The 20,917-nt window shown below is 30.9% G+C and overlaps 1 protein-coding gene and 1 long non-coding RNA gene across 4 annotated transcripts in view; one reads left to right on the forward strand and one right to left on the reverse strand.

Moving 5' to 3' along the window:
- The window catches only part of LOC127710947 (uncharacterized), a 40,819-nt gene that overhangs the window by 6,598 nt on the left and 13,304 nt on the right, over positions 1 to 20,917 (forward strand). The window contains exon 1 of one of the 2 annotated variants that reach the window (XR_007986413.1): positions 19,189 to 19,402. The exons of the other annotated variant lie outside the window; for it this stretch is intronic. This is a non-coding gene — a long non-coding RNA (uncharacterized LOC127710947). Of the gene's footprint in view, positions 1 to 19,188; positions 19,403 to 20,917 lie in introns of those variants that run through there. 2 annotated transcript variants of the gene reach the window in all.
- The window catches only part of LOC127710318 (sortilin-like), a 66,401-nt gene continuing 50,695 nt past the window's right edge, over positions 5,212 to 20,917 (reverse strand). For both annotated transcript variants that reach the window (XM_052216122.1, XM_052216121.1), the window contains 5 exons: positions 17,791 to 17,923; positions 14,195 to 14,301; positions 13,248 to 13,362; positions 12,114 to 12,251; positions 5,212 to 10,505 (listed from right to left, as the gene is read on the reverse strand). In XM_052216122.1, the coding sequence (XP_052072082.1) occupies positions 10,491 to 10,505; positions 12,114 to 12,251; positions 13,248 to 13,362; positions 14,195 to 14,301; positions 17,791 to 17,923 (508 nt within the window). In that variant the 3' untranslated portion in view covers positions 5,212 to 10,490. The remainder of the gene's footprint in view (positions 10,506 to 12,113; positions 12,252 to 13,247; positions 13,363 to 14,194; positions 14,302 to 17,790; positions 17,924 to 20,917) is intronic.

Here is a 20,917-nt window from a genome sequence, read left to right on the forward strand (position 1 = left end):
CAGACAGGAGTAAAGTATTCTCTTACTTTAAAATAGCTTAAAAAGAGAAATTCGAAATTGTTTCGAAGTCATCTGTAACAACAAATGTTCGGTTATTTTTGACAAATGTATTTCGGTAGAATTAACAAAGAAAAATAAATGTCTTTAGCTTATACATCACGGTATACTGCTTCCTTGATGCCGTAAATAACCGAGACATGATTCCTCAACACAACGTTCTGTTACAAAAGGAAGCCATTATTAATTGCTATATCTTGACAAAAACAACTAAATCTTTTAAATAGCTGATACATTTCAGTCCGACACGGCAGATCATATGATTTTATAGTTCTCATTTGCCTTTGAGCGATGAAAAATGGTACCAATGTATTCTTTTATAAGATTTTATATCATTTTCTAAGTGTTGAAAATGAAGCTAAATAATTGGCAATAAGAAACCGCCGCACTAAATCTGCTCACTTTATTTTCAACAAACTGAAAATTAATCAAACACTCAAGGAGACTAATTAACAGCTATCTGTTTGATGATAATATTTCTACCCATGATTCCATAGTTTAAAAACAAGATTTGGGAGGACCACATGATAAAACCAATAGAACTAGGGTCAGAAAGGATACAGTGTGTGGAAATAAAGGAAAACAATAATCCAAACATAATATTAACATCAGTTTATCTACCAGCAAAAGGGAGTAAAAATCATCTGTCTGAATACCAAGAAGTAATCGATCAATTATACGAACTATACCAAAAGTATAATGAAACGCACAAAATTATCATAGGAGGAGATCTAAATGAAGACCTAAATATACAAACAGGCATGAAACGCAACCTCTATCTCCGTAATTTAATAAACAAATGCAACCTGCAATACGACAATAAAGAAAGAACCTTTGTTAACTCGCTTGGGCAGGAATCACAACAAATAGACTATTTTCTGCACAACCTACTAGAAAATGAATTTGACAACAAACAAGTACTCAACAACGTGACAGAAAACACATCCGATCATCACCCAATTCGTATGAGTACCAAATTCACTTACGAAAGCGCAAGATAGCAGCAAAATTGCAAAAAGGGTCAATTGGGACAAAGTAGACAAAGAATGGTATTCTGCTCACATCAACCTGCATATAGACAGCCTCCAAATAAGAGAAAATATGGAAGAAACAGCAATTGAGCAAGCCACGTCCAAATTATGTGAACTCATAAGGGAAACAGCTAACCTAACATCATCATCAAAGGCAAAATTCAATGCAAAGCCAAAATTAAAAGTATGGACGCCTGAAATACAAGCAGCGTTAAAAATTGCAAGGCCAAAATTTAATCATGTGCGGAAACATCACGGGAGACCCAACAACAAAAGTAACGTAATGCTCCAGGAGAAAAATCAAACAAAGAAGGAATTCCGTCGGTCAATAAGAATAGAGATTGCCAAAATAAGAGACAAGGAGAAGGAAACTATCCTTAAAACAAGATTAAAGGATACAAAAATGTTCCATAAACTCGTACGTAACAACAGGAGGAAAGGAAATATTGTAATCACGGAGCTAAAGGTTAACGGAGTCAAATACATGGAGAGTGAAAATATCATCACTGGATTTGAGGAACACTTTAGAAGTCTCGCAACATTCAACAACCAGACAGACATAGATAGCACATATCATAACCAAGATGAAGATGATATACAGAGTATAAACAGACTTGTGCAACGTAATAACATCAGAAACGTCACACACAATGAAATTACAAACGCCATCAGATCAATAAACAGAGGTAAATGTGCAGATTTCCAGGGCATAACCATCAAACATATTATCCATGCAGGATCCAACATAGAAACAACGTTAGTCACTATCGCGGGATGTATCTTCAAGCACGGAAAAGTATCAGCATCGTTAAAAATGGGACTACTAACACCAGTTTTCAAAAATAAAGGAACAAGGAACAAGACAGCAAGCTACCAACTATAGAGGAATTATACATTGCTACCAGTCATAGGCAAAATGATTGAAACAGTCATCAAAGAGCGTACGAACAACAAAGTATTAGAAACACAAAATAAAAGACAAAAAGATTTCACTGCAGGATCATCACCAATGAACTCAGCGCTGCCAATAGAAGAAAGTTACAGAGAATCCAACGACAACAACACAACTTTCCACCTGGTACTCTTAGATGCAAAAGCAGCATTTGACACTGTTATTCATAGTCATATGCTCAGAAGAGTTTTTATGGCTGGAATTGATGATGGACACTGGGGACTGATTAAAGATCTGCACGAAAACGCTAAAAGTGCTATTAAATGGGAAGGAAACATCTCGCAGCCATTCAACGTTAACCAGGGAGTGCGACAAGGAGGTATACTTAGCACCAATCTCTACAAAATATACATCAACCAGCTATTAAACATGTACAAAACAACTGAGGCAGGATATAGAATTGGAAACGTAAGTGTAAATAGTACTGCGTGTGAAGATGATATCGCACTGATTAGTGAAGAACCAGACCAAGCGCAACTACTTATAAACATGGCATGTGATTCTGCATATATGGAAGGCTACCAATTACAACCTACCAAAAGTGTAGTCCTCAACATAACCAACAGGAAGCGAAAACAGGACCCCCACGAAATGCCATCAGTGAAGAGTGCCACACACTTAGGAATCATCAGAACCACGTCACTAAAAGAAAACATGACTGCTAACGTGGAGGAAAATATAAAAAAAGCAAGGAGAAGCTCATATAGCCTCCTTGGAGGAGGATTTCATGGTCATAATGAATTAGATGTAGAGACAATGGTGCATCTATACAAAATATATGTATCTCCAGTACTTCTCTATGGATTAGAGCTAATATTACCAACAACAAGCTCATTAGCACTAATCGAAAACTTCCAAAAAAAAGCTACTTAAGCAAATACTTTCGTTACCAACTTGTGTAGCAGAAATAACTATAAACATCCTAACCGGAACACTACCAATAGAAGCCCAATTACATATCCGAGCACTTGGACTATTCAACAACATCTGTAATCAGCCCGAAGAAAGCATAGAAAAATCGCTAGCTAGACTACAACTTATATTAAGAAATAAACCATAGCCACCAAAATCAATCCGAACCTTCCTTTTGTGGTATTGAACCTTCTGGTAAAATTTCATAGAGATCCATTCACTTAAACTAAAGTTATTGTTTTTGGAAACCAAATGTGCCTTCAGACATCGATGACATGATAGCATTATACAAACGCAAAAATTTTTTTGCAGTCGTATAAGAACGCAAAAAATTTTTTGCGGTCATATAAATGAGATGGTACACTTAAAACTTGTGTAAAGTAAGAATTTCATTCAATAGGTAGAAATTAAAGTGGAAAGATTGAAATCTATGTGTGCATAATTTCAAACCAGATTTTAGTCTTCTATTGAGGTTAACAAAAAGGCACTATTGCATATAGTTGCATTGGTGTCATTCTTCAGAGTTATGCAATGCTATGAATGCTATAAGCGCAAATTATGTGTCCTTCATTATGTCTCTTAATTCAAATAACAATTTCTTTTAAAATGCAATTCTATATATTTTTATCAAACATGTTCAGATTTATAATAAAATTGAGAATGGAAATGGGGAATGTGTCAAAGAGACAACAACCCGACCATAGAGCAGACAACAGCCGAAGGCCACCAATAGGTCTTCAATGCAGCGAGAAACTCCCGCACCCAGAGGCATCCTTCAGCTGGCCCCTAAACAAAAATATATACTAGTTCAGTGATGATGGACGTCATACTAAACTACAAATTATAAACAGGAAACTAAAATTAAATATGATACAAGACTAACAAAGGCCAGAGGCTCCTGACTTGGGACAGGCGCGAAAATGCGGCAGGGTTAAACATGTTTTTTTAGATCTCAACCCTCCCCTATACCTCTAGCCAATGTAGAAAAAACAAACGCACAACAGTACCCACAGTAAAACTCAGTATAAGAGAAGTCCGAGTCCTATGTCAGATTAGGAAACAAAAGAAAATAAACAAAATGACACTAATACATAAATAACAACAGACTACTAGCAGTTACTGAGTTTATGTTTACATTTTTTTTCAAAGAGAAGAAATGACCATATAAAGATTACTTCTAAAGTTAGTTACTACATTTATGCATGTAGTTCCTATGTGAAACATGTATGATGAATGATGCATAACATATCAGCTTCCATGCCATAGGAACAATTGACTTATTCCAATTTTCTGGATAAAATAATGATTATCATGTATTTTTTCCATTTCATGTTGAAGTGTGTATCTTTTTTCAGTATCATTGGCTTAAGTCTTCACTAAGGTATTTATACATGACTATTGCATGGTCCCAGCTTCAATTGAGAGATTTTTGAAGACAAACCAATACATTTGTACCAAAATATTTCCCCTTAATTACTGCATCAATGCATTTTTCTTATTTGAAAAATACTAACATCTTAACTCTATTTTCATCAAATCAATGTTTAAGGTTTCCACCATGTTATTTAAATTCATCACGTCTTTATTAAACATAAACCATCATATTGAGGTGAGAAGTGTATTGAGTTGTGTTTTAAAATATGCATCTCTTCATTGACATAGACAGGAAGTAATCTCAGTAAAAATTTACTGTACACACTAAATTTTGCAAGTGTAAAGTTTGGTAGTTCATCAATTAAGATTGACTTGAATGAGGAAGAGTTTCAAATTAAAACTTTGCCTTTGTCTTTGTTTGTTGATCATGACAGATGTCAATCTTAATGGTAATGTATCAGTATACTTACTTAATAACAATGACCAAACAAGCAATAAAACTAATGACATACATACTTGGGTATAACTGCTCTAAAGATATACCCCAAATTTTTCACAGTTCATTCATTCATATTTATGCTTCAGATGCATAGAATAAATAAAGCGGAAAATGTTAATTTTTTTACGTAGACATTTGAAGTCTTGGAAACTACATTTCAGTTATGTATATTCAGTGGCAAAGGTGGCTACATCCTAGTTTGTCTGGATGTTGCTATAGAAAGAAATAGAAACGGTTTCCAATTTTTCCAAAAATAGAAATTTTACGGTAACTTGAAGGAGCAAATAATGGAAAAGTTAACTGACCAATTAACTGTTGTTTACCCATTCTTTTCTGTTAACTAATAGTAAATCAATAGGGAGTAACACAAAAACAAAAAAGTCAAATTGCATAGAAAGTGTTTAATGTAAATCAAAACCTTTTTAACTTACACTAAAACAAATGAATATATTAAATATCATGTCCAGATATGTCAAGTACAAAATTATGTCTATTTTCTATGACAATCTTCTCCTTCAAAATCAAAAATGTAAATCTACTCTACTGAAGGACATTAATATGTTAATTGTAATAATCTTTTGTCAAATTACCTACAAAGTTTCCAATGAAAGAATTTTCTGCCAAGGGAAACAATTCCTAGGTAGGACAAACTGTATCCCTGCATATACAATCTATACAGAAACAGCATGTTTTGATGGTTTTGATGCATGTAAGCTTTTATGATCTTTCTTAAGATAATCATCTATTTTACATTCCCATTTTAACTTGAAATGTTTAATGCAATTAGGAAGCAAATAGTTACCAAAGGTATCAGGCTTATAATTTAATACGCCAGACACGCGTTTCGTCTACATAAGACTCATCAGTGACACTCAGATCAAAATAGTAATAAAACCAAACAAGTATCAAGTTGAAGAGTATTGAGGACCCAAAATTCAAAAAAGTTGTGCAAAATACGGCTAAGGTAATCTATGCCTGGGATAAGAAAATCCTTAGTATTTCGAATAATTCATACTTTTCCAAACAGTTAATTTATAAAAATTACCATATAATTGATATTCATGTCAACACCGAAGTGCTGACTACTGGGCTGGTCAAAAGTTATCTTCAGATCCCACTCATTACAACTTGCTCTTTCCACCTGTTTGGAAAATGGTATGCAGGGATGCAGTTTGTCCTTTAAAGGTTTTGTTTCCTCTTGCAAGTTTTTTATCATAAAAAATTAAAAACAAAGTTGATAATTTGAAAATGAATTACTAGTTTATAGTCCAACTGTGAACATTGATGGAGATTATATCTTAAATTTTATTCTACAGACTATAATTGAGCTAATAACTACCTTTAATTGAAACTTTAATAACTATGGTTGAAAAATCATTAATGCATAATTTTACTAGGTAATTTTATGTGAATAAATTTTGTTAACATAAAAATGTGGTTTGTTTGATGAATTAAAAATATCATTTACTTAAACTGACATTCAATTTTAAAACCATTGAGAAAAACACCCATCAAACTTGTTTATCATAGTAAATTAAATGTGAAAAATCTCTTTAAGTGGTGTGTTTCTTCAAATTCTAATTTTCTTAGATCATGTACCCTAGTTTGCAATAAAATTACAATGCTACCATAGAAACCACATCTCATATAATTTTAATCATTAAATGCAGGCCATTTAAACTGAAATGTTCTGTCATCATCCTGTTTTTTAAACTATGGTGCAAACTTGAGGACAGATCTTGCATTTATTATTACTTTTATTTACTAAGTTTCCACTTTCATCCATTTCTGGTATATAGGTCGTACTGGTAAGAAATATTAGGACTGAAAACATGGTTTACTGAAATAAGTATAATATAATATATTTTCAATTAGGAGATACAGACTGGTATATCCTTTACAGGTACTCATTACATTTTGTCCTGAAGCGGATTTAAAACACAGCAGGTATATTGCCTGTAGCGCCAGATAACACTATCAACCACTTGTGTATTTGAATTCTTATTTTCAGTTACACAATTAATCACCTGAGTAAAACTTAAAGCTTTCTGTTTTCTTTTGATATCTGGAAGCACATTACGATTTCTTTTTAATAATTCTGAACTACTAACTTAATTGATTAATTTGACAAGAGTTATTTGTAACTACATGTACATGAATTCATTAGGAAAAAAAAAGGTATTACACATATTTTGTTTACAAATAAAGAATGCATTGAGGTCTTTAAAATATAACCGAATATTTCACTAAATTAGTGAAATTAAACTGAACATTAAAATAAATACATTTTTAGTTTTTAAACAAAAGAAGAAAAGACATATATTACTGGAAATGTTCCAGACTGCAAACTTATAAAAAAACATGTCATTACACCTTATTAATTCCATGTACCACTATCCTATTTTACAATCCACATCAATTTGATAATTTGACAGGCATCAATATAACAGTTAAATCTTCCTTCAGTTAAAGAACCTTTTCTTTAAAGAGTAATGTATTAGCAAGTATAAAATTATTATGCTTCTAGAGTTGGTTAACAGTTTCAGTATTATTGGGCTGCATAAATTCATTTTTTCAATGCAGAAAATTGTGCATCCGACATTCTGTAAACCATAAAGCATTAGACATATCTGGACAACTGTGAATAAGAAAAATAGGAAACTGATAGAAACTGAAGCTCTGCGAACCTAAAATAAATAACCTAAAATAAAACTCCAACTAAACAATTGTCTGCAATAACTGGACACATCTAGCCATCTTACTTTATTCATTGAAAAGGTTTTTTCCAGATAACATTTTTTTCAAATGTTTGTACTCTGGGTAATTTAAGTGGCTTATATTCTTATATTAGGCTTTTACATTAAAATATCCAGTAGCCATGGACTATGATCAAAATTGATATGTTGAAAAATATGAGATATTAATAAGCAAAAAAACATATGTCAATGAAATAGATTTATGGAAGTAAAGAGTTAAAATTATTCAGTTTCATATTTTTCTCAAACACTGTAAAACAGTTCAGAATTGCCCATTCCATAAAATGTAAAGGAAAATCTTCAAAACAAAGTATAATATAGTCATAATAAACCACATACACATTCATACTTATTCATCACATTCATTTGTTCATTTATCTCAATCACATCAAGCATATAAATAAATTAAAACAAAAGTATTTTTTCCCACATACCATGAAATTTTGAAACTTTGAGCATGTGATTTTAAGTTCACTTTGTTCAAATTTTGTTAGATATTTTCACTATGTCTTACATAAAATGCCTTTAATTGAATGAAAAGTTATCCCCTACCAACACTCATTTATTTATATCGAAGAAAATCTTTTTTATATTGTAAAATTTGAAAACAACCATATTGCTGATTTCATTGCATGTTGTTTTTATTTGGCACATGATGTATATACAGCTAATCCTCACAAATTATGGAGAGAAAACATGCCACATACCAAACAATTACTATTCTTTACAGAAAAAATTCACAGATGCAGAAATCTATAAATTTTTCATATCTTAAAGAAATGACCGAATATGGTTTCTACTGTTGGGGTTTGGTATGAATGTTCTTGTTTGACCAACTACCGAATTCTTATAACAACATAAACTTTAAAGTTTGGTAGCACATTAGGAATACATGATAAAATATAAACAAGAGACTAGAGTTCATTAGACCATAAAGAAAAGTTTTTCTTATATACAATTTTTTTATGACATAATGCAATCATTGTCAAACAATGTGGATTTCATCTGATTACTTGTGTGAATATAGTGCAAGATTCAAATTTATACCATAGCCATTTGTGTCTATTATATAATATATCTCAAGTCATATAAAATACTTTTTATTTGACATGGACTTGTTCACATTATGACAAAGGCTGTTCCATAAAAATATATATTGTTTATTTGAAACTGCTACATTTTAGTTACAAACAAATATAGGGGAATTCTCCTACATCTTGGTATGGTTACATTTTAATGTTTGAAACACAAGGCTTGTTGAGCCCTATAAAGTTTATAAAGAGTTATCAACAGGTTTAGAGTAGCATAAATTGTCTAGAAATAAACATACTTTGAGTACATATTATCATCAATATATATATATAGTTCTTAGGATCAGTAAAAATGCTTCAACTATACCATATATACATTTCTTGGGAACAGCCTAAAGTATATTGAAGAGGATTACATAAACAAAAGCAAAATAAGTCTTTAAATAATAAACGGAAAAAAATGATATGCATTTTGATAAAAGTATATTTTATGCAGTAATTCAATGTGAATGTAATTCTATAAGCAAATCAAAGAAATATTTTAACAATTATCTATTCTCTTATTTCTACATTAAAATAAAATTGATCTACTTTTTTCTCAAAAATATAAGATGTATCAGAGATACTACATATAAAAACATGTGAATTTTCATTATAAATAATAAAACAAATATTCTACACCTTAAAAAATAAATAACTATGACAAGTTCTGAATATCATATATTAGTACTCTCAATCATCATCTACAGGAGTTTGTAAACTGTACACAAAAGTATATATTTCATGTACAGTATTAGATGAGCCTATAGATGTGCTACTAACAATTATTAACTTTCAACAAAATTTTGGCATACATATATACACTTTTCTCAATTTTTACATACACAATATGAAAGACAATTTTAAAATTTCTATCTTGCAAACCATATCAAAACTTTTATTAATATATTTATGCATAACTCCATCATGCAGCATTTGTTAAAGTGTAGAATCTCTAAACTTAAATAAAGCCATGTTAAAGGTTCTTATAAAACAACTGTTTAAGAAAAAAGTAATATTCCCCCTTCAAAATGTAAAGACAGTGAACATTATAGATATAATATAAAGATATGTGTATGTCCCACATAAAACATTTTATGAATAGCATAAAGTCAAAGATACACATAATTTCTTATTAGGTAAGGTTAACTATGTATCACACTAATTCTACCCAAGGCTGTCTGTGTGTCATCTTTGGTGAGTGGTATGTTTAAATATATGTAACCATTAGAATATGAGAAAAATCCTATTTTTTTTCTATAGAGTGTTTCCAGATATGCAGATTGTTTCTATGGAGAATGTTAAGAAAGGAATTTGTTTCAATGATCATTTTCGAGAAAGGATATTTGTTTCTAAGGAGTATTTTGAGAAAGTCATATTTGTTTCTATAGAGTGTGTTGAGAAAGGAAATTTGTTTCTATGGAATGTGTCGATAAAATTAAATTTGAATCTGAAGAGAGAGTTGAGAAAGGCAAATATGTGTTATGGAAATTTATCCTCTTTTGCCAAATGACTTTCTCAGACACACATATAAAAAGTAAATAGAGCAGCCATAAAAACATAAATATTTCCTTCTTGAATGTATAAAACTCCTTTCTTAGCTTTTCATTATTAATAACAAGATGAAGAAAAAAGCAAATACAAGCATTTAACAATAACTTAATACTTATTATCATTTCTATACAAGTAAATGAAGAGTATTTAATGAAATAACCCAACACTGGAATGGATTTTGTATCAATGGGATTGTATAGTTTGTTCCCTGTCCTGGATTTCTCATCCCTTGGAGAATGAGATCTGGGAATGTTGAGAATTCTCCTCCGTCCATATCACAGTTGTCTATTGAATCATGTCCTAAAATTAGTCAAATTTACATCTCAGTTATTTCAAATTTCTTCAGTGCTGACTATAATTTTAAATGGCAGAAATCCTAATCAACATGAAACAGAAGTGAAATAGCAAATGATTTTCTTCTACATAAAAACTTTGCATTAAAAAATTCTGCAATTATTACCATTCTATTGAAAAATAAACAGCTGCGCCATGAGCGCATGATACGCCCATCGTCTTGTGTGTGAATTTTTATGCAATAAGCATAAATAGTTTCTGACATACAGCGTGACATGCGAAAACAGAAAACAAAAAACTCAATATCTCTAAAATAAAATTTTGAATCAAAACCAAAAAGTATACAGATCTTTAGATTAATATAACTAAGAAGTGTGTAAAATTTTAAGCAATAATCATAAATTGTTTTAGAGATACGGCGCGACATGTGAAAAACCCCTCCCCCTTTTTTTTATAAAATACTCAATAACTCAAAAATAAAATTTTGAATCATCACCAAAAAGTATACAGATCTTAAGGTTAATATAACTAAGAAGTGTGTAAAGTTTTAAGCAATAATCATAAACTGTTTTTGAGATACGGCGCGACATGTGAAAAACCCCTCCCCTTTTTTAACAAAATACTCAATATCTCTAAAATAAAATTTTGAATCATCACCAAAAAGTATACAGATCTTAAGATTAATATAACTAAGAAGTGAATAAAGTTTTAAGCAATAGTCATAAATTGTTTTTGAGATACAGCGCAACATGTGAAAAAAAACACACACCTGTTTTAGTTACTAAGTCCCGTAACTCAAAAAGTTTTAATCTTATTTTCACCAAAAAGTATACAGATCGTTTGACCATCATAAGAAACAACTATATTAAGTTTAATGAAATTTGGATAAGTCATTCTCAAGTTACGGTGCGACATGTTTACGCCAGACAGACGGACAGACAGATGGACGTACACCGGACATTTGTATACCATAATACGTCCCGTCTTTGAGATACGGCGCGACATGTGAAAAACCCCTCCCCCTTTTTTAACAAAATACTCAATATCTCTAAAATAAAATTTTGAATCATCACCAAAAAGTATACAGATCTTAAGATTAATATAACTAAGAAGTGTGTAAAGTTTTAAGCAATAATCATAAATTGATTTTGAGATACAGCGCGACATGTGAAAAAAAACACACACCTGTTTTAGTTACTAAGTCCCGTAACTCAAAAAGTTTTAATCTTATTTTCACCAAAAAGTATACAGATCGTTTGACCATCATAAGAAACAACTATATTAAGTTTCATGAAATTTGGATAAATCATTCTCAAGTTACGGTGCGACATGTTTACGCCCCACAGACAGACAGACAGACGGACGAACGACGGACATTTGTATACCATAATAAGTCCCGTCAAAAATTGACGGGCATATAAAAAACCAAATATGTTTATTCATATGACAATAATAATTATTATTCTTTTTCATTTAGCAAATGAAAGTCAAACGAATGCCTAGTTTGAAATAGTCATGCTTTAAAATGTGGTGTATGTGTATGTGTATGTGTTGTGAGTTGAACCTATTTGAAGCAAATAGTCAATTTATTGTGTATTTTGTGTGTTTACTCACCACATCAGAATCATCATGGTATGATTGTACATCACTTTTAAACTGATTTTTCCTTGATGGTCTCTGTTCCTTTGGTACATGTGATCCACCATTACTGGCCGTATCATTCTGTTTCTTCACAGCAGGGGAATTCAATTCCTAAAAAAAAAGTCTAAATAAAATTTTCCATCTTCAGTGTCAATCCTTGCATTATAATATTATTAGTTTTATGAGAATTCATATTATTTACTTGATACATTTTTTTACAAATTCACCACTCTAAAAATCCAAGAAGGTTTATGAATCTAATAAATGTTCTAAAAACTTTAACTGCAGACTGTACGTAATGTTAACTTGAATAAAACTAAGTCCATTTATAAGTAATATACAGAAAAACAGGAAATAAATTTTTACAAAATTTCCTTCTGGATACTAGCTTTTGATCACAAACAAGCTTTTGTCCAAGTTTGGTACAAATCCAGGATTGTTTAAGAAAGTTATTAAAGTTTTGAAAGCTTTAACCACCGAGTGAATGAAATGTTAACTGGCAGAAAAACTAAGTCCATTTATAAGTAAAATACGGATAAACAGGATTTTTTTTTTTAAACAAAATTTACTTTTGAATGCTATCTTATGATCACAAAAAATCTTCTGTCCAAGTGTGGTACAAATCCAGGATAGTTTAAGAAAGTTATTAAAATTTGAAAAACTTTAACCACAGAGTGAATGTTATGTTAACTGGCAGAAAAACTAAGTCCATACATGAGTAAAATACGGATAAACAGGATTTTTATTTTTACAAAATTTTCTTCTGGATACTATCTTATGATTATAAACAAGCTTCTGTCCAAGTTTGGTTGAAATGCAGGATAGTTTAAGAAAGTTATTAAAATTTCAAAAACTTTAACCACAGAGTGAATATTTGTGGACGCCGCCACGCCGACGGAATGTAGGATCGCTATGTCTCGCTTTTGCAACAAAAGTCGCAGGCTCGACAAAAACCATCGATAATCTATAAATATCAAATAATTCTTTGATAGTGTCGACTGTGTTTTAGATAAGAAAGCATCTGTCAAGATGAAAAACAGCAAAAAATGCCATAGGTATTTCCCAGAATTCCATTTATCATGTATTCCTTCTTTAACCATACTATACCTCATCATCTGAAGAATCGTGATATAATCCTGCTTTGGTTAATGCATTTTCTAATTCATCATCGTAACTTACACCATCATTTTGGTTTAGTAATGAATATCTATAGGTCACATTACTGAAAAAAAAAAAATAATAACAAATTATTTTTTACAGCAGTGAAATGCAGTTTTTCTCCATTAAATAAAACAAATTTGTAATAAAATGATCTTTTACCAGTGATCATATACTGCTTCAGAAAATGTTATTTGCTTTCTAAGTAGAATAATTTTTGGTGAATGTTATAATCAAATAATTCATCAATAATAATAATAATATAATAATAATTCTTTATCTAAAGAGGGTTACACTGCAGTTAGCTTTATCACTAATCTTCCCTGAGGCCCTCATGAAATGCAATGAAATATAACAAACAAACAATTTACAAAATAATCAAACTAACACACACATATAAGAAAAATCAAATAAGAAACTGTTATGAATTTTCAAAATAGGTAAAAATTATGAATTCATATAGTATTGGCATCAATAACACATTGGAAAGCGTTGAATAGGGTACTATTTATTCATCAAATACCATGTTTGCTTGATGATTTTAATGATTTATGTAACTGTCATGGTGATTAGTGTTTTCTTGGTAACCGGAGTAACAGATGTGAATTCCTGATATGTGGTAAAAAGCTGATAAATCTCACATTCGAATAGATTAAGTGAATGTTTTTTTACAATAATGTTTACAGACTGGAGTAAGGTATGCAGGAAGATGTTGATCAACTTAGATCGCTTACAATTATAAGTAAAAATGAAATTCACAAAATACTGACAGAACAACAAATCATCTTAGCAACACAATTTTTTTACATTCTTTTTTTTTTCGTTTCAAGTTTTTACCTGGGATTCCATGAAATACATAAATTTTGTTTGCTTGTTAATGTACACATTATACTTACTGTTTACGTAATATGATATATTTATAAACAAAAAATCCAACCATAATTGTTACTATTAAAGCAACAATCACAAACACAGCTACTATAGCACTGGCATTGTGAGATTTCTGAAAGAACAACATAAAATATAGTAAACTAATCTAAATCTTTCATAAATAAATTTTATTAATATTACTTTAACTCACAAATCCCACAAAGGAAAAACACAAGAGTTTCTGAGAAGCCTGTAAGACTCAACTCATAAATGTTACACATGTTCAATCTCACATTGATTCAAAAAAGTGATAAAATCTCTAAATGGAATGTACCAGTCATGATTGACAGCAACATGAGTTGTCACCTATAATGCTTGCCAGAAATAAAAGTCTGGTAGTGCATAGCATTTTTTAGGACATATTCTTGAGGTTCTATTTGGATAAAGATGGTACTTTTTTAATGTCTACACATTTATTCCTAAGAGCAAAGTCAACGTTTTATATTGCAAACTTGAGCAATGGCAAAACCTGTTTTCTGGATTTTTTAGTTTTTTTGATTGTTTTTATTTTTTATAGGGAGGTATTTATAATAAAACTACTTTTTCACAATATATTTTGCCTAGTGAAATTTTCTGAATTTTTATATTCAAATACTTTTCATCACACTTCAATATTATACCTAAGATATGAAGCATAGGTAACATTTCTCATTACATCTTACCATATGTTTATGATTTCATAAAGTAAATTATGACAAAATATTGTTTTGTTTTATGACTTGTCAGTAAAGATTGAACAATGCATGTTGATATTCAATTAACATATAAAGATGTCTCTTATGGTTGTGGCCTGTTATCTATTTCTTGCATGAATAGATATTCCTCGTATTACACTGCATGGAGTGTGATACAAAAAAGTGATATGAAAATCTGCATTAATTTGATTGGCTTATCCAGCATCATAAGACGATATTACGGCATTTCCATTGGCTATTCGTTAGTTCATTGATGACTTTCAAAGGTTAAGACGATGTACATTTCGTCCATGGCAATGGACATATGTGATTTCTTCAATAATATATAAAACAGTCACACTTTTCACCTTGCAATCTTCTTTTTGTCAAATTTTATTACAATCTGAAGGGTACAAAAAGTTTTAAAATGTCTGATGTTAAAGTTTGACACCGGAAAAGGACATATGACGTCATACTGGCATGTGCAACAGACTAGATCAACGATTCGCACAAATTTTAATTTAACACAATGACAGTGTTGACCATAAGAGAAATAGGTTTAACAACTTGTAAGAATCGGATATCGCTTGATATCAACTCACGTTATTTAATTTAAATAGTAATAATAAACTCGCCGAAAGGCTCGTTCATTATTATATTGAAATTAAATAATTCAAGTTGATATCAAGCGATATCCTATTCTCACTCATTATGAAACCTATAATTATCAGTAACAAACTGTTTATATATATTCACAATTAACAGTTATTGTACATTAATTAAAGTAGATTTAATTAATATCATAAGTTGAGTCTGAAATGATTTTGTTTATATTACTTTATTTTCTTCAAATTATTTTTACTGTTTAATACATGCATATTATTACATAGGTTGCAATGAATTACCGTGATTTCCCAGTGAAATAAAAACCTGATGTCATACAACAATGGGTGTAGTCAAGACGTTGTCAAAGACTCCTTCATTACAATAGAAAATGTGTAAAAAAAATAGAGTTCCTTTCATTTTTGACTTTACTTCCATTAAAAAAGTCAATGGTCATTTTAATAAAAAGAATAACTAATCCAAGAATTAAAATATTGAAAAATATTCATCTTGTGACCAAACAACACTGATAATAAACTCATGTGCTATGAACTTTCGTGAATTTATGTGTTGTTCGGTCACTTGTTTAATATTTTTCTACATTTGAATACTTGGATTACTGTCTTTTGGTATGTATAGTGTGCACATTTATACCCTGAATCATGTTTCTTGTAAGAGGGGTGTGCGTTATACATGCCTACAGACATTTTCTTAGTCTTTTTTCAGGTCCAAACTCCGACAAAGAAATTTCCAGGAGAAGTGAAGAGTATGGAATATTTTTGCTAAAACCTCGATTGTTTTTATGATTTACATGTTATATTTGTAATATGTATTTTACTGTTCTTGATTTGTCATGTTTTATTCAAATAAAATACATTTTATATACATTTATCGTGTAAATTTGTCCATCTGTTTGCAATCCGGAAATTTGCCATGTCTTAATAAAGACACAATAAAGCTTTTGTTGTCGGTTAAATTAGCCTCTGTGTTCCTTGTTGTCATAACTTACTGTTTTTGTATGTGTTCATCATGGAGAGTAGAAGAAAAGTGTATGAAAATTGAATAAACCACGCTCATTTTGAAAAGATAAACCACCATTTTTTTCTTATGTATCAGGTGATTGCCAGTTATGTGGGTCAGTCATGTGACTTGATATTGTAAAGTGATGATCTAGTCTATGAGAAGTTTATTTTTATAAATACGTTTCTACTTTGTAACATTTAAACAACTGTTTAAAACCGTTCAAGAAGAAATTATGATCGAAAACATGATAATCCCATAATTGTAACCTGAACGAATTTAATTAGGAACAAGGTGAACCTGTCACTGATTTGTTCTGACATCGATTAGACCCGTTGATTGAGGTGTGATAATCCGGATTAACAGCTAGAATCAACCAACAAAAAATAAAAATAATGAGATTTTAACAATTTATTACAGCACTAATGATGTTAATGATAATCATTTGACTGATTCGTCATTATGTTATTGTTTCAATCAGAACATTAATTTGGATATTTATCTTGTCCTTGATACTCAAACAATTTATTAAATTTGGTTTAAAAAAAACAAACTTAAATGTAGATTTATCTCAATCTAATAAAATTCTTATTCATTTGTCAGAATATTTGCAATTTCATATTAATTACGTATTCCGTACGGAATTCTCCGACATCGGTGTCCATTTAAAAAAACTTCCTGTTTACCAATAGACTTCCTGTTTGCCGATTTTGAAGCTGTAACTTTTCCGAAAATGTCTATGAGTCTTATACAAACAATAAACTTTTTTTCTCACGTTTCTTGGACCATAAAGGGGGTGTGCGCACTATACATCCCAAAAGACGGTAGTTATTCTATAAACATCTTTCTTGTTTTTTGCATTATACTGTATGTAGATATAAGAAGATGTGGTATGAGTGCCAATGAGACAACTCTCCATCCAAGTCAAAATTTATAAAAGTAAACCATTAAGGTCAAAGTACGGTCTTCAAACTGGAAAACCAACGGTCTAATCTATATAAAAAACAAGAAACGAGAAACACTTATGAACCACATCAACAAACGACAACTACTGAACATCAGATTCCTGACTAAGGACAGGTGTATGTTTATTGTCTGCAATATCATGTTTCAGCATTAGTGTTACATTGGACTGTTCTCTTTCAAATATTTGCCACAGTTTTATTTTTATCTTCAAAATATCACCACAAAAAAAGCCCCAAAACCAAAGAAAAAAAAACACTGATGAAACAATTCCCTGATGTACAGTAATGAAATATCCTTACCTTTGTTTCTTGCGGTACTTCTTCCACCTGTATTTGACCCTCGTGTTTTGACGCACACTTTTCACCTAAATTTATCAGTTTTCCTTTAGGTGAAAATCCTCCTACACATTTATCATTCGGTATTTTTCTATATCTGTGAAAAAACAAAATAACACATTGTATTACACTTCTGTAAACAATATAACCCATGCTTCCTGCCACATAGGCTGGCCTGGATTTCTATATATTGAGTAGTCCATCTTCTTCCTTCACAACTTTTTACTATGGAAAATGTGGCACTGTCTCACAGAAAATTCTCTTATGGTTGTGACCTGCTATCTATTTTTTGCATGATGAGATATTAAAAAGTGATACTAAAACTGTGTTAATTTGATTGGCTTATCCAGCATCATGAGACTATATTATGACATTTCCATTGGCTATTCATTAGGTCATTGATGACTTCCAAAGGTTAAGACAATGTTCATAAAGTTTGACGCCGGAACAGAACATATGATGTCATATATGTCTGTGCAAAAGACTAGATCAAAGATTCACAGAATTTTTAATTTAACATAATGAGAGTATTGACCATAAGAGAAATAGGTTTAAAAACTCGTGAGAATTGGATATCGCTTAATATCAATTCTCGTTATTTAATCTAAATAGTAATGATAAACTTGCACAATGCTTGTTTATTATTATATTGAAATCAAATATCTTGAGTTGAATACAAGTGATATCCAATTCTCACTCGTTATGAAACCTATAAGTAACAATTGATATTGTCCTATTCATTATATGATGTAAGTTTCAGATAAAATTTACCTTTATGCTAATGAGGGGGAGACCATACTATATGATGTCAAAGTTATCAGTATTTGACAGAACCACAAGAGGACCACACTATAGAAATACATGAAAAGCACCTTTGGCATCCATTACAGGATATTATAGATATTCAAAGAATACTTTGATAAAATATTTTGATGTTATTACTCAAAAGTAATTGCTCTCATGGCAAAAAATAATCTTGTTAGAAAGAATTACACCTTTCAATAAAATGCGACTGGGTTAGTATCGCAATTTTATAAGAACTCACATCTTGATATCTGATACATATATCTGTATGCAGCTTTCCCCAAATGGCAATAACTAATCTTGCATTTTTGTCCATTCTTTATAAATAGCATTAATAAATGCGTGCAATACTTTCTGAATTAACAGTATAAGGCAAACTAAAAGTTGCTTACATCCACACTATTTGGACATTATCCATACAGTGTCTTTCTAATATTCATTTTTTGGTTTAACAGAGGGACAGACAGACCTATTTCAGGACATCAGGATTGAGTTGTTTAAATTTTTAGGAATTTGGGTTATAGCCAACTGAATTGTCAGAAATTCAGGATTTAATGAAAGAAACTTAGTGAGCGCGCTCACATACCCCACGTCCCCACATTGTCATTGGAGAAATAAAATAAGTGTAAGAAAAAATAAAATGCTCCGCAGGGCGCAGCTTGATACGACCGCAGAGGTCGAACCCTGAACAGTTGGGGCAAGTATGGACACAACATTCAAGCTTGATACAGCTCTGAATTTGGATTGTGATTAAATATTTGACACAGCATAGGTTTCTGACACAGAATGAATGTGGTCTAAGAACTTAAAAATTTTAAATTGGACATTCACCTATTATGGTCCAATATCCAAAATCTAAATACATGGTTAGATTCAGCATATCAAAGAACCCCAAGAATTCAATTTTTGATGAAATCAAACAAAGTTTAATTTTGGACCCTTTTGATCTCAATGTGGACAAAAATGATAACAGGGCCCAAAAATCAAAAATCTAAATACATGGTTAGATTCAGCATATCAAAGAACCCCATATATTCAATTTTTGTTGAAATCAAACAAAGTTTAATTTTGGACCCCGATTTGGACCAACTTGAAAACTGGGCCCATAATCAAAAATCTAAATACATGTTTAGATTCAGCATATCAAAGAACCCTAAAAATTCAATTTTTGTTAAAATCAAACTAAGTTTAATTTTGGACCCTTTGGACCTTTATGTAGACCAATTTGAAAACGGAACCAAAAATTAAGAATCTAAATACACGGTTAGATTTGGCATATCAAAGAACCCCAATAATTCAATTTTTGATGAAAACAAACAAAGTTAAATTTTGGACCCTTTGGACTTCAATGTGGACCAATTTAAAAACGGGGCCCAAAATCCAAAAACTTAATACACGGTTAGATTCAGCATATTACAGAACCCCATATATTCAATTTTTGTTGAAATCAAACAAAGTTTAATTTTGGACCCCGATTTGGACCAACTTGAAAACTGGGCCCATAATCAAAAATCTAAATACATGGTTAGATTCAGCATATCAAAGAACCCCATATATTCAATTTTTGTTGAAATCAAACAAAGTTTAATTTTGGACCCCGATTTGGACCAACTTGAAAACTGGGCCCATAATCAAAAATCTAAATACATGGTTAGATTCAGCATATCAAAGAACCCCATATATTCAATTTTTGATGAAATCAAACAAAGTTTAATTTTGGACCCTTTTGATCTCAATGTGGACCAATTTAAAAACGGGGCCCAAAATCCAAAAACTTAATACACGGTTAGATTCAGCATATTACAGAACCCCATATATTCAATTTTTGTTGAAATCAAACAAAGTTTAATTTTGGACCCCGATTTGGACCAACTTGAAAACTGGGTCCATAATCAAAAATCTAAATACATGGTTAGATTCAGCATATCAAAGAACCCCATATATTCAATTTTTGTTGAAATCAAACAAAGTTTAATTTTGGACCCCGATTTGGACCAACTTGAAAACTGGGCCCATAATCAAAAATCTAAATACATGGTTAGATTCAGCATATCAAAGAACCCCATGTATTCAATTTTTGATGAAATCAAACAAAGTTTAATTTTGGACCCTTTGGACTTCAATGTGGACCAATTTAAAAACGGGGCCTAAAATCCAAAAACTTAATACACGGTTAGATTCAGCATATTACAGAACCCCATATATTCAATTTTTGTTGAAATCAAACAAAGTTTAATTTTGGACCCCGATTTGGACCAACTTGAAAACTGGGCCCATAATCAAAAAT

This window comes from Mytilus californianus, unplaced genomic scaffold, assembly GCF_021869535.1.
Source record: "Mytilus californianus isolate M0D057914Y unplaced genomic scaffold, xbMytCali1.0.p SCAF_1, whole genome shotgun sequence".
Taxonomy (NCBI): domain Eukaryota; kingdom Metazoa; phylum Mollusca; class Bivalvia; order Mytilida; family Mytilidae; genus Mytilus; species Mytilus californianus.